General features: G+C 36.7%; 2 protein-coding genes across 4 annotated transcripts; both read left to right on the plus strand.

Moving 5' to 3' along the window:
• The first annotated feature begins 4467 nt into the window (after positions 1-4467).
• Positions 4468-8304, plus strand: LOC113358692 (E3 ubiquitin-protein ligase MARCH2-like). Of its 3 annotated transcripts, none has more exons than XM_026602331.1 (8): positions 4468-4682; positions 5628-5889; positions 5999-6084; positions 6269-6415; positions 6575-6677; positions 7071-7183; positions 7698-7811; positions 7970-8304. In XM_026602331.1, the coding sequence occupies exons 2-7, from the start codon at positions 5661-5663 to the stop codon at positions 7788-7790; spliced, it is 771 nt and encodes a 256-aa protein (XP_026458116.1). In that variant the 5' UTR covers positions 4468-4682; positions 5628-5660; the 3' UTR covers positions 7791-7811; positions 7970-8304. The 3 variants fall into 3 exon arrangements, with proteins under 3 accessions (XP_026458116.1, XP_026458115.1, XP_026458114.1); XM_026602330.1 differs by having other exon boundaries at positions 4469-4690; positions 5571-5889; XM_026602329.1 differs by having other exon boundaries at positions 4470-4690; positions 7970-8244.
• Positions 8305-9454: 1150 nt separating this feature from the next.
• Positions 9455-12647, plus strand: LOC113358694. The gene is made up of 3 exons (XM_026602332.1): positions 9455-9972; positions 11406-11577; positions 12205-12647. The coding sequence occupies exons 1-2, from the start codon at positions 9558-9560 to the stop codon at positions 11543-11545; spliced, it is 555 nt and encodes a 184-aa protein (XP_026458117.1). The 5' UTR covers positions 9455-9557; the 3' UTR covers positions 11546-11577; positions 12205-12647.
• Positions 12648-12961: the final 314 nt, after the last annotated feature.

Below are 12961 nucleotides of genomic sequence, written 5' to 3' on the forward strand. Positions count from 1 at the left end.
CGGGTTTAAGTATCCAAACCGGTATGCGAACCAATACAGTTCTATGTTATTGAACCAGTTTAGTACCCAAACCGGTACGCAAACTGAAAAGGTTATGTGAACTTTGGGACCGGTAAAGTCTTAAGGTTTCCAAACCGGTTCGAAAACTGAAAAAGTTTTGTGAACTCCGAAACTCAGTTTTGCACCTAAGTTTGCAAAACGGTACGTGAACCGAAAAAGTTCTGTCAACTCCGAAACTCGGTTTTGCTCATAAGTTTGCAAACCGGTCCGCGTATCATGACTCAGCCGATTCACGAACGACTCATGTATTTGTACTTTGTGCATTTACAAACTACGTCGATTGTGTTCAAATGCGATTAAATTATTTCTACAAGATGATTTGTGTTTGATCAATTCTCTAAAAACACTAGACTCAGGATTAATGTCTTTGTGTTCATGGAAATGCGCATTAAGCTTTTAATTTCAAACCGACTAGTTTCGGCTAATCATGTTGAACATAGTCTTTGTACATGGTTCGTTTACTGTTTACCTAACCAGAGTGTATATCTTTTTTGTGTGAATAAGATTCAAAGTTTTCATCTAACATTGAATATTGTTTGCTTGGTTCCAAAGCTATCTTAACTTAAACCTAAAGCAACCTATACTTTGAAGTCTATATAAGGGGAACTCTTGGCAATTGGGATCTTTGAATCCTGACACTACTTTTTGGCTTGTCCTAGTTGTATCTAGAGTCGTCCTCTCCAGAAACCCTTTTACAGTTTAGGGACTGTCAAAGACTTCATTGGGATTTGTGAATCCAGGTCCATTTATATTTTATCTTGATAACCTGAGTATCCTGATCTTGTTCGATTGTTGATTTATCACTTGAACAGGATAGATAGAAATCACAAAGTTCTATTCGTCTCAACTTTGTGATTTCGCAAGTTTTGTACTTGTGAGGTGAATAATAATCTAGGCTGCACTTCGGGTTGCATATGTCCGGATTTTAAGGATAGCTAGACGTCTGTCAAATTGCTATCGATTTTCATCACCTTGATCATACGTTTGATAGAAATCACAAAGTTCTCTTCGTCTCAACTTTGTGATTCCGCAAGTTTTATACTTGTGGGGTGAATAATAATCTAGGATGCACTTCGGTTTGCATAAGTCCGGATTTTGAGGATAGCTAGACTTCTGTCAAATTGCTATCGATTTCCATCACCTTGATCCTACATTTGATCTGATCATCCGTTTCGACCGTAAATCAGAAATCAATTATATATGCTTAATCTGTGGGAGAAAAATTTGGTTTAAAGTCTTCAATTAAGTTGAAGCAACTCTTAGTTGGTGTGATGTCATCTTAGGGAATCAATTACGCGGAGTCCTGCTAGGATTCAAGAGGCGTAAGGAGCACGACTGTACCTGAATCAGTGGGATCCTGAGTTCGGGCTCAACTACATTCCAGACCGAAGTTAATTGGTAGTAGGCTAGTGTCTGTATCGTCTTAATACAGTTTGGTATTCAATCTGGACTAGGTCCCGGGGTTTTTCTACATTTGCGGTTTTCTCGTTAACAAAATTTATGGTGCCTATCTTATTTTTTTTCTCCGGATTATATTGCTTATCTTTATAATTGAAATATCACAGGTTGTGTGTTGATCAATCAAAGTAGATATGTCCGACCTAGTTTGTTGGATACAACTTGATTGATCTTTAAACATTGGTCTTTGGTACCGTTTAAAAACTCTCTTTGTGATTAGGTTCACAAATTCAATTCTGTAAACATTCTAATCGCAAGAGATAAATAGATGTAACTCTAGACACTTTCCTTGATTGAGTTTAGCTTTCGGAGTTGTGTTGAGTTTGTTCAAACAGATTGCCTACGAAAAATTTGATGGTTTATTTTGGTACCCCCGGTGTTTTCACTACATAACTCTTATCATTAATTGTTCAAAGATGTTCCTTGATACTCAAGGGGATCCCATACAGAAAAATTTAAAAGCATTTGATTATGATTTTCATAATATATGTTTTAATTACCACCAATTAAAGCATACTCTCTGAAAAATATTATTAGTTAATGTGTTAAACAAATAATAGAAGTTTTATATGAGAGTTTTCGGAAATATGGATTGGCATTTAAGTGGAAATAGGAAAACCGAAATTAGGTACTTTAATGTGAATATCTTGAGAATATTTCCGATTTTGGAATTCTTTGTTGTCCAAACAACCTTGGTCTATAAATAGTTGAGTTTTCATTTCTTGTAAACTATCCTAAGAGCCAGGAAAACTTCATTCGTGTAGTTTATGGTGGAGTCGTCTACTTGGAGAGTAAAGTATCATAACTAGGCGAAATCTCTTATGAACACTCATTTTAATACTTCTATGGGATCAAGAAGCTCTACGAGTACTGTTCGGGGGAAACTAGATAATTGCATTGTAATTTTAGTTTTCAATTATTGATTTGATTGCACCTAGTTTGATTATTCGTGAGAGCCTTTTCTTCAGACATAAGGGTCACTCAAACTAGATCAAAGTATCGACTGGATCTTTAAAACCATTTTCGGACCTAAAGACATCTTCTGATAATCCATTGTTAACAGACTCCGTTCTATGCGTGATTGATCATAAGAGGATTCAAGCTGTGTTGTGCAGGTATTGAAGGCAATAGAAGATTTGAAGAAGAAGAAAAAGAATTCTTATTAGTTTTCGTATCTTGTGGATTTAGTGCACAAACCTAATCGACTGGGATCCAACTAGAATCGTGTTTATCTTTGATAGACTTGATTGACTAGTTGCGTAAGATCAGAATCACCTTATAGTTTCTCTTTGAGATCTATATTGATTGATTGCGAATCTAGAGTTTGATTATTTCGGTAATCAAATTTTAGATTGATCTAACCATAAAAATGAGTTTATTAGTTTAAACGGAAGAGCCTTTGTCAACAACTCACATATCTTTATAGCAAAAATTGATTAGAGTGGTTACCAAACAGATTCTGCCTTTGTTGTTTGGAATGCGATCCAAAGGACTTACTATTCACGTGCGTGACTCTCGAAGTCGAAGGAGCAGTGATACCGAGGAAACTAAGTATCCAGGAGTAGTCTACTTGGTCTCAACTATAATAAGTTGGTATTAGATTTTGTATAACTGCTTAATTCTGAAAGTATTCAAAACTGGACTAGGTCTTGGACACTTGGGGGTTTTTCTCGCATTTGCGATTTTTTCGTTAACAAAATCTTGCTGTGCCATTTACTTTATGATTCCGCATTATAATTATTTATAATAATTAAAGTAAATTGCACTTGTACGTTAATCCGTAATACTTGATATTGATCCTATAGAGTTTCGTTGAATATTGTACCTATTATCAAGTGAACACTTCGTTGTCGTATTGTCTCGATCTTGAATCCATAGTCAATCACACAAGTGATCTTGTTATTGTACTGTCTCGATCTCGTATCCATAGACAATCACACAAAGTGTGTACGAAATTTTTGTATTGTCTCGACTCTGTTCATAAACGATCACACTTGGTAAAGGACTTATATGTTGAAAAATAAATGATTGTGGTGTATTTGGGTACCCTCGTGTTTTCACTATCATTACCTTGATTCGTGTCAAACCCAGCTGTAATCATCCTTCCAGACCTTCAATTTCATCTTCCAAGTCTTTTTTGAATTCCTCTTATGAAATCCTAAACTTCTGATTCATCATCAAATCAACTTCAAAACATCAATGAATGATAACCCTTTGCTACACATCTATCAACAACTCTACTATTTATATCGATGCTATTCAATCTAAAAAAAACCATCCAAAATCCTCGTCTGATACTCTCAGATCTATCTCCTTGATCCTTAATATTGTTCTCTTACACAATTTACAACAACCTCATTTGAACCCTACAATGAAAGTGCTTTCGATGACGTTGACAATTATTTATGTAGTTTAGTGATCGGAAGAAAAGAAAAGGGGCTCAAATTTGCAACAGTAGAAAAAATGAAAACAAGATGAGGAACTACCTTATAATTCTTATATTTACAGTACCTAGATTGGCTAAGATTCATTTTTAGAGTTTTCATCGATGACCAATATTAACCAGTTCTTTCGGTCTGGTACCTCCCGGGATTCCTTAAGAACCGAGTATGTACCCTCTGCACCTGTTCTAAGATTCGTTCACATTCCCTGTACCGCCTGTTATGGTTCCGACCGGCTTTATCGCTCTGATCCCGTTCCTTGATTCCGGTCGGGTTGTGTGCAGCTCTAGACCTACCGTTGTGCACCCCTAATTGCTCCATACCGAAAGATAATAATAAAGCGGGGTCTCACTAAACACTAGATGCTAATTTCATCAGTATGACACTTAACAATCCGTCGTCTAATGCTGTCGAGTGTTTTTCTCTCTCCTAATCCGACGGATATTTTTGTCAACCACTTGCTTAAAGAATCTATGTCAGGTCAACGATCATTTTTCCCCAAATTGGATTTTGCCTTTTTCAAATAAAAAATAAGAATACTAAAATGATTTTCCGCCGGTTCTCTGAAGCTGTCGAGTGTTTTTCTCTCTCTTCATTTTAATGAAACCCTCGAATTTTTAATTTGCTCCTCCCGATTGAATTCTCCCCCAAATCATCGAATTTTGAAATGTCTGTGGCATCAAATTCTCAGGAAATAAACTAGGATCTTCATGAATTATGATGGTGAGAAGGTAATTTCTTTATCAAATTCCCTCATCTTTTTTTTGTGGTTTAATTTACAATCAAGATTGTTGTTATTTGTTAGAATTCGTGAAGATTTAAAATTTTGTTCCTTTGAGGCATTTTTGGTATTCTGGGTTATATTTTTCTTCTAAAGTTTGTAAAAGTTTGAAACTTTTTGTCGAGTTCAGCTAGAATTATGACTGATTCTGGGTTTTTGATGGCAATGGAATGTTTGTTTTTGTTGTCAATTTGTAATGCACCATGAGGTTCTCAGTCAGTTTTTTTTTTTGAAGTATTGATTTATCCAATATTAATTGGTTCAAAAGATAACTAATTAAACCCTTGGTTTCTCAATGTGAATTTTTTGATAGATTAGGCTCAAGTGGAATAAGGTACAGAAACACAGAAACATAGATTAGGAATAACTGGTTGAAGTAAAAAAACACTCTAAGCTGTTCAAAATCTTAAAGAAGATTTTTGTCTGCCCGAGTTAGCTCATTAGTAGTGTCGTCCTGTCATTTTAGAATGGTGTTCATGTGGACGATTGGTTGGTGTAGCGTACAAACCTTGCTAGGCAACTTGGGAGTTGCTTGCGGTCTAATGTGGATGGGACAAGGTGCCCAACATATGCCCTAAATCCTCGGGATGGTGCACCTATACAAGGGTTTATAGGGCACCACTTCACCATCCCCGAGAAAGTAGGGAGCAAGTGATGTGGTACCTTGCATTTTGTTAGTAGACTTGCTTTCTTGAATTTGGTGAACTCAAGCTAGTGAGTTGCTAACTGTTGATATGCTTGTGGAACTGCATTCCTGAATTAATAAGCTTTTGATAGAATTGTGTGCTACATATGGAACCTTACTAGTGGGACCTTTTTATATTGTGCAGGATTGGTCTATTAATGTGAAATTTGATTGGAAAAACTTATTGGTTTGGTGATGTCAGGTGTAATTTCATCCTGAGTGGATATTCTTCACCATGCAGTTGGTATTGAACAATAGACGGGAGGGGGATACTTCAGAAACAGAGCCCATTCTGCGTCAGAGTGACATTGATCACGAATCACAGGAACCGTCATCTGAAATTGGACCCTTAAGGGGTGAAATCTCCGAGTCAAATAATGATCGTCAAATTCTTGATGCTGATGAAGATTGTTGCCTAATTAATGTAGACCTACCACAGTGTCGAATATGTCTTGATATTGAAGGTATTACTAATTAGAAGGCTCTTCTTGGTCTTTGACTGTAAGGGCTTAGCAATAGGTTTGTATTCACTTCACAAAAGTTGTTGTTAATATGTGTATATTTCCTTGTCAGGTGAAGATCTTATAGCCCCTTGTTACTGCCGAGGCACGCAGAAATATGTGCATCGCTCTTGTCTTGATAATTGGAGATCAACTAAGGTAAGCATATTGATGGCTATTTTGTATCCCATATAAATGGAAAACACATCTTTATAGTACATTTATAATGCTGGACTCGGTTTTCAAATTCACTGACGTGGCAATATGTTAGCGTGGGCAGCTCATGTTCTTATTTAAAGACCTTTAAAGGATTCTTACTTTCTACTTGATTAAATTTTGTCAGGAGGGATTTTCTTTTGCCCACTGTACAGAATGCAGGGCACTATTCGTATTACGCGCAAATATGCCACCAGATCGGTGGTGGTTGAGGTTGAAGTTTCAGTTCCTTGTCGTCAGGGACCATGCGCTTATATTTATTATTGTTCAGCTGGTAAAAAAAAACCGTTTATTATGTACTAATTTTATGCATGAGCATATTACATATAAATCAATTTGTTGACCAGTATACTATTTCTTCGTTTTTGTAAAGAGAAATCTGTAACATTCAAACTTGGCATGTGTAAAAGAGACTGTTTCATATATGTTGCAGGTTGTAGCATTACTGGGTATGCTGGTATACAAATTCTATGGAGAAGAACTGAGGGAAATGTTTGGTTATGAGGAACACCCTTATGGATTTTATACCATGGCAGGTGTGCAGCTTGCTCTTCTAGCAATTTATTGTTGTGCATGTATATGTGTGTCATTCTTTATTTCATGTCTGTCTATCGCCATACCACATCACATTAAGGTAGAAGAACTCATGTTAACTGGTTATATCATGTCGGCTTTGACTTTTGTATTCTCTGGGTCATTTACACTTTGAAAGGCCGTCAGTTTCAAGTATTTTTTGTTTCTCCAGCTGGAAAATTTCTGATGTGAACACAGTAGAAAGTATGATATCATTGATATGCAATTAATAGGAAACTTAGGAAGACCTATTTGATGAACATAAAATCTTTCTTTCATAACTTTTAAATGTGAGCATGCCATGTTTTTGATACTTATCAAGAATCCTAATGCCGATTTTTCGGTACTTTCTTCAGTTTTAGCTATTCTTTTGGTGGGATTGCTCTATGGGTTCTTTATAGCAATCATCTGTGGACAGAGGATCAGTGAACGCCATTACCATGTTCTTGCGAAGCAAGAGCTAACAAAGGTTCAGCACTTCCAAGGCTCCAACCATTAGCAATTTTATTGACTTCGTATGAAACCTGAAAAACATAATATCTTATTCTCTGTAAAAGCTCTAGGCAAATATTAGGCTTTCTTTTACCCAAAAGTTTCACAAATGCTAGTCGAGGCAATGACACTGACAAGTATGACATATTGATCTACCAAGAAACAAATCAAAAGCAGAATTGTGCAAGGGTCAACCATTTATTTACAAAGGCTCCATTGGCGGAATAGTCAGCCAATTTTTGTATTTTCTTTGTCGTCATGTTTTTAGCTTATTTCTAGGAATCATAATGGAATACCCAAATGAAGAAACTTCATTAAACCACAAGTCACTAGTATGAATTTACTTTTCTTGATTAATAAAACCAAGCCAGTGAGTGATGGTTTGGATGCCCACCAATAGTCCTACATGGGCTATCAGCCAAACAAAAAACATACTTTCCTTGATACCTTGGTACATTTTAATGTTTTGATGAATTTACTTTGCTTCTCAGGAATATGTGGTAGAAAACCGGGAAGGAAACAAGACTCCTCCTGAGCTTGATCCGAGCCATATTGCTGAGCTAAGAATGCTGGGCCTGTTTTGAAATTGGCTTCTGTGGACTGTGGTAAGCAATACCGTTTGTATCTTTTTATTTCCTTCTCATGGTGAGATATGTGCATTTTGAGGTCTAACTGCATTTTATCATTGCATTCCTCTGGCGATGATAAGTCGAAGTCATCTCAATTCTTGTGTTCTTACATCATTTTGTTGCCCTCCATGTAGATTGTAGATCCTATATCAGTATGCGTGTTGTTTCAGTTGTTGGTATGCTTGGTGGTGTTTATCCTGCACATTGGAACTGGGCCAGGCTCGAAACACATTTAGTATCAAGTGTAGAGTGTATATTCCGATTCGAATAGTGAGTATGAAGTGACCTTATAAGTATGTATCTTGGTTTGTGATTATTTTTGCCATATTTGTAGAATGATGAAATCAAATAGAGAATACACAAGTTTTTGCGTTCTGTATCCTTAAAACAAAAATTTCTCTATTGTATACTTCCTATGCTGTTTCTCTGATTCAGTTGGATTAAGCATATACGGGTGTTTCGAAGAGCACTGCGAACTTGTTTACTCCTGAACCAAAAGAAGACCCATACCTAGGAAGATTTCCCATTTGAATTGCATAACATGTTGTGTCTCTAAATTCTAAATTCTAGGGTGCTATATGCATTGCGAAGTGACAGGTCACAGGAACTGTAATACCGAACAAAACCAATTTCTAAGTACCATTATCTTTTTTTTTTAATTATTTTTTGTTGAAACAAAGCGTAGAAGAGATTAAACGACTGGTAGGAATGCGGTCTCTATCTTTTACTATGATATGATGCAAGAAGTCTGGGTAGGACATGTTCCATTGGTGATTTGTTGCCTGCGGACTCAAGGTCTCGGTCTGAGTCGATGCATGCGAGCGAGGCTAGCTTGTCTGCAGGTTAATTTCCTTCACAGTAGACGTTGTTGATTCTAACCTGTTGAAACTGTCGGCAGGTCTGCCAAATGGAGTGAAACAAGAGTATCAAATACCAGTCACCAAAAATAATGAGTCTGATTCGATCAAAGCATGAGTTCTGCCTGTGTGTTTTTTTTGGACGGGTTTCAAACTCAGGTCACATCGTCCACCGACTTTACCATGGTAATTTGCAAACCGCCCATGTCTCAGCGACCAAAGCTGTAGTGATGCCCAAAGGAGAGGATGCAGCTTTAAGAGTGTTTGTTTTTTTGCTGATTCGACGTCTGGGTCTGACTCGGTCCGAGTCAGATGTCAGATTATTTTGAATCAGATCCGATTCGTGATCTGACTTAGACCTATTTGAATCATGAAATAAAATGCCTCGGACTCATGAGACTAAGACACTGACTCATATATTTTTGAGTCAGATGAGTTAGATCTGCCTCAAAAAACTAACATATTGAATCAGATTAGATAAATCAGGTGATATCAGTCAGAGATTCAGACGACTCAAATGAGTTAGAAAAAAACAAACACGATGTAAGAAAGCACCTGCTAGCCGTACCTGTTTTCTTTTTGCTGCGCCATCTGTGTTTATCTTTCACCAAGGAAGGCCAGGAAGCTGTCCAGAACCACTCTCGTACCTAATTGCCAAACACTTGGTTAACATCAAACGGTTTAAAAACCCCTTGAACCAAAACAACGGCTAACAAACCTTACTAAAAATCCACTTAAAATTTTGCTTATAAATGGGGAGCTCCATCCATATTTTTCCTCATCTCCCTCCGACCGACCCACCACATCTTTTCTCTTAAACATTACTCCATTCTTATCTATTTCTCTCTGTGAAAAATATCTCACCATGGCTGCAGCAGCAGGAGCAAGAACATTATCACAAATCCTAACCCAATCTAAAAAGCTATCAATTTTATCATCATCAGGATCGACATCGTCCAGATTTGTAACCACGAAAAATCTATCGAGTAAATCAGAAGGAGGAGGAGGAAGTTTAATAGAAGTGAATCTGGAAACAGATGGTGAAAATGAAATAATAGGTATGAAGAGACTTGAGGATGCAATTTATGGGATTATTGTGCGAAGATCGGCACCAGATTGGTTACCTTTCTCACCTGGTTCTTCTTATTGGGTACCACCTAAAAAGAGACCTCAGGGTTTTGCTGAATTGATTGGGAAATTGGCTAATCCTTTGTCTGAAGATGAAACCCTTTCGTTGAATACTGCTAGGGGTTGGCCTTCTACTTCTTTTTTCATTGATGGTAAGCTACCTCTGTTTTGCCCTAAATAAATTTATGATTTTTATTTGCCCTAAATTCATTTCATTAATTTGGGTGGGAAAAGATTTGCAATTGGGTTTCTTGATTACTATCAATATGTTGTGGATTAAGGTAAAGATTTGTTAATTTATTTGATTTTTAGGGGAATTGGGGGGTTTTCGGATATTTGTACACTGGATTGCTTTGCTCTGTGTATTGAAAAAATGTGCTTTTTTTTACCACTGAATGATCTATTTTTGTGAATTCGATTTGCCAACTTAGGCGATTTGGTGCATGTCTTTGTTGGTACTTGTAGCATCATTGAAATCTTGTTGAAGCTTCAGTTGGCTACAAATGAATGTGGGTGTATCGTATTAGACGTGTCTATACTTATGTCCTTGAATTCTAATGGTGATAGCTATCAAAACAGATACCCTAAATGGAAAATGATGAAAGTGTTTGAAAACAATTACTAAAAACGTTGACATAAATAATGTATTTCAATCATTTGTTTTAGATTTCTGCAATTTATGTAGTTCTCTAGTTTAGCAACACCAACACCTGCTGATAGCTTTAGGAAGAAGCATATAACACTGTATTACCTTCTATAGATTATTCATGTAATTCTGTAACATAGTTTTGCTTCTAGAAAGCATAGATAAGGATAATAACAACAGATCTGTAAACAAGCTTTATGCTTGTCAGAGTGCGGTTCTGATTTTTGAAGTTCAATTTTTTTTTGAAATATGCTTTGCTTGTTCCTTACTGTAGGTTGCTTTGCTTGTTCCTTACTGTAGGTTGGTTGTGGTGTTCAACTTTTAGAATTTCAGTGCAGAAACTTAAAATTGGCTCATTAATGTATGAAAGGTGAAACCTGTATGTGGCTGCGAATTGATTATATTGCTTTCAGGATGTTCATTTTATTACCTGGGAGTCTGTAAAATCTTGGCAACTTCTTTACATGTCTCTTACATTAAACCTGAGTACAGGTTTCATGAAGATATTTTTCGTGCTTAGCTTTACTGTACTGTTAGATTGAAAGTGTAGCTGTGAATATGGAAGCTAAACTATTTTGTGTATAAATTGGTATAAGCTAGGGCTCGGTTGGGTTCTGTTCATCTCATTATGCCTTTGAGCTGTTCTCAATCTGGAAGATGTAGTCACATGCACTTGCATGAAATGTATTTTCATATTTTAAATACTCTGCATTTAAAGCTATAGCTTCTGACTCTTTAAATTACAATGTCATATACCAGTATCGTTTAACGTAGAGTGGAAGTTGAGGCCAAGAGGTTCAGACTACAGGGGAAAATCTTTTGCTAGATAGTTTGCTTGTAATATATTTTTTGCGCAACAGTTTACCAGATGATATCAGCAAAGTATTTTTTAACGAGTTGGTACAGAACTTACAGAATGCTGCTGTCTCTTGGTTGCAGGTTCATCATCTCCTCATTCACTTTCACCTCATATAGTAGAGAAGGAGATTGTAGTAGAGGAGCCAATTGCTGTAGAGAAGAAAGAGAAATCGAAGAAAAGCACCAAGGCGGCATCCCAGCCCGAGGATGAAGAAGGTTGAATCATTGCCTTGTCAATGGGCCCTCTGTCGGGGTGAGATTTTTCGCCAGAACTCTTACACCCCTTGGTGCCAAAGTGATTATTTTCCACTTGGTGCACCTTGCAGTAAATCGAATTATCTATTTCTTTATTATACCTAGACTTCTAGATGCTACAGAATATAGGTCAACTATCATGAGAGAACTCTACTTATGGGAGTATTCTAGTTATATGCCACGGCTTTGCCTCGCCCTAAACAACATAGCTTGTTGTCTCTTGTATCAACTTTGTAGGGTATCTACTGCTTAGTTACATTTTGTTTGTTTCTTGGCTAATTTGTTCTCTCAGATGTGTTATTAGCCTTTCATCTTGTAAATCATCTAAAATAGCGGAAGGCTTTGTATACTACCTAGGGTGTCAGTAATTATTAGTTGAACACACTTCCGCAGATTGTTTATGATCGAATTTAATAAGAGACTGTTCTTAGCAAAATGCAATAGGCCCGTGATCATGATCTCTGAATCTAAGATCAGAGTACAGAGGATACTAGGCTGGCATCACATTGTTGCACGGCATATAGTCCTTAATTTCATGCTGGGGTTGTAAATATCATAGCCTTGCCCTCTTGTGGTAAGTAAAACTCGGGTTGAAATTCTGTTTATTCTTTTTGTTGTTGAGCAGTTGCGTCTCTCCTCAGTAGATAAGGTGAAAAGAAAAGGGAAAAAACCAACCCGAGGCAACAACATATAACAGAAGGTGAGCTGCTGAGGATGGGAGTTATTGTACATATTTTCAAGAAAAGGTGGTCACAAGAATGGTGCAGTTGGGGGTGGGAGAAGTAATCCTCCTCTTAATGATCTGTGTGCTGCGTAGGCCGCGTTCACCCTCAAAATCCGTTTGGAAGACCCAAGATCCCATCTTATTTCTTAATCACCATAAGAACAAATCTGAATTTCCTGGTTTATTTTGATTTAATGTTTGATTTATTTTCTTTATAAATTATGAGTCGATGCCCTTTCTGTCAAATGTAGTGTAACATTAGAATGTATTTATGTTGTTTTTATCTTTAAATAAAAGAAAAGAAATGTAGTTTCCTTGCATGAAAGAACAAGGAAAGTAGCTCATAATCAAAAAAACATATCCAGGCAAACAGTCCATTAAGAAGCATATGTTGCAATTCCCTTGGCCCATTATTCATGATCAAAGATCTTTAACTTTGAGAGATCATTTGTTTTCATGATTGCATGTTTCTTAGACTCATATCTAGATGGTAACAATTTGAGAATCTTGCACACTATATCTTTTCAGAAATAGTCTTTCCATGACAATCTCAGAAAGCTTAGCATGAAACTCTTCAAAAGTATCATTATCTTCCATGCGAAGGTTTTTCCAACTAGAAATGAGGGTTCGAAGTCTTGCTTCCTTTTCAGATGACTTA

This window comes from Papaver somniferum, chromosome 3 (assembly GCF_003573695.1).
Source record: "Papaver somniferum cultivar HN1 chromosome 3, ASM357369v1, whole genome shotgun sequence".
Lineage (NCBI taxonomy): Eukaryota > Viridiplantae > Streptophyta > Magnoliopsida > Ranunculales > Papaveraceae > Papaver > Papaver somniferum.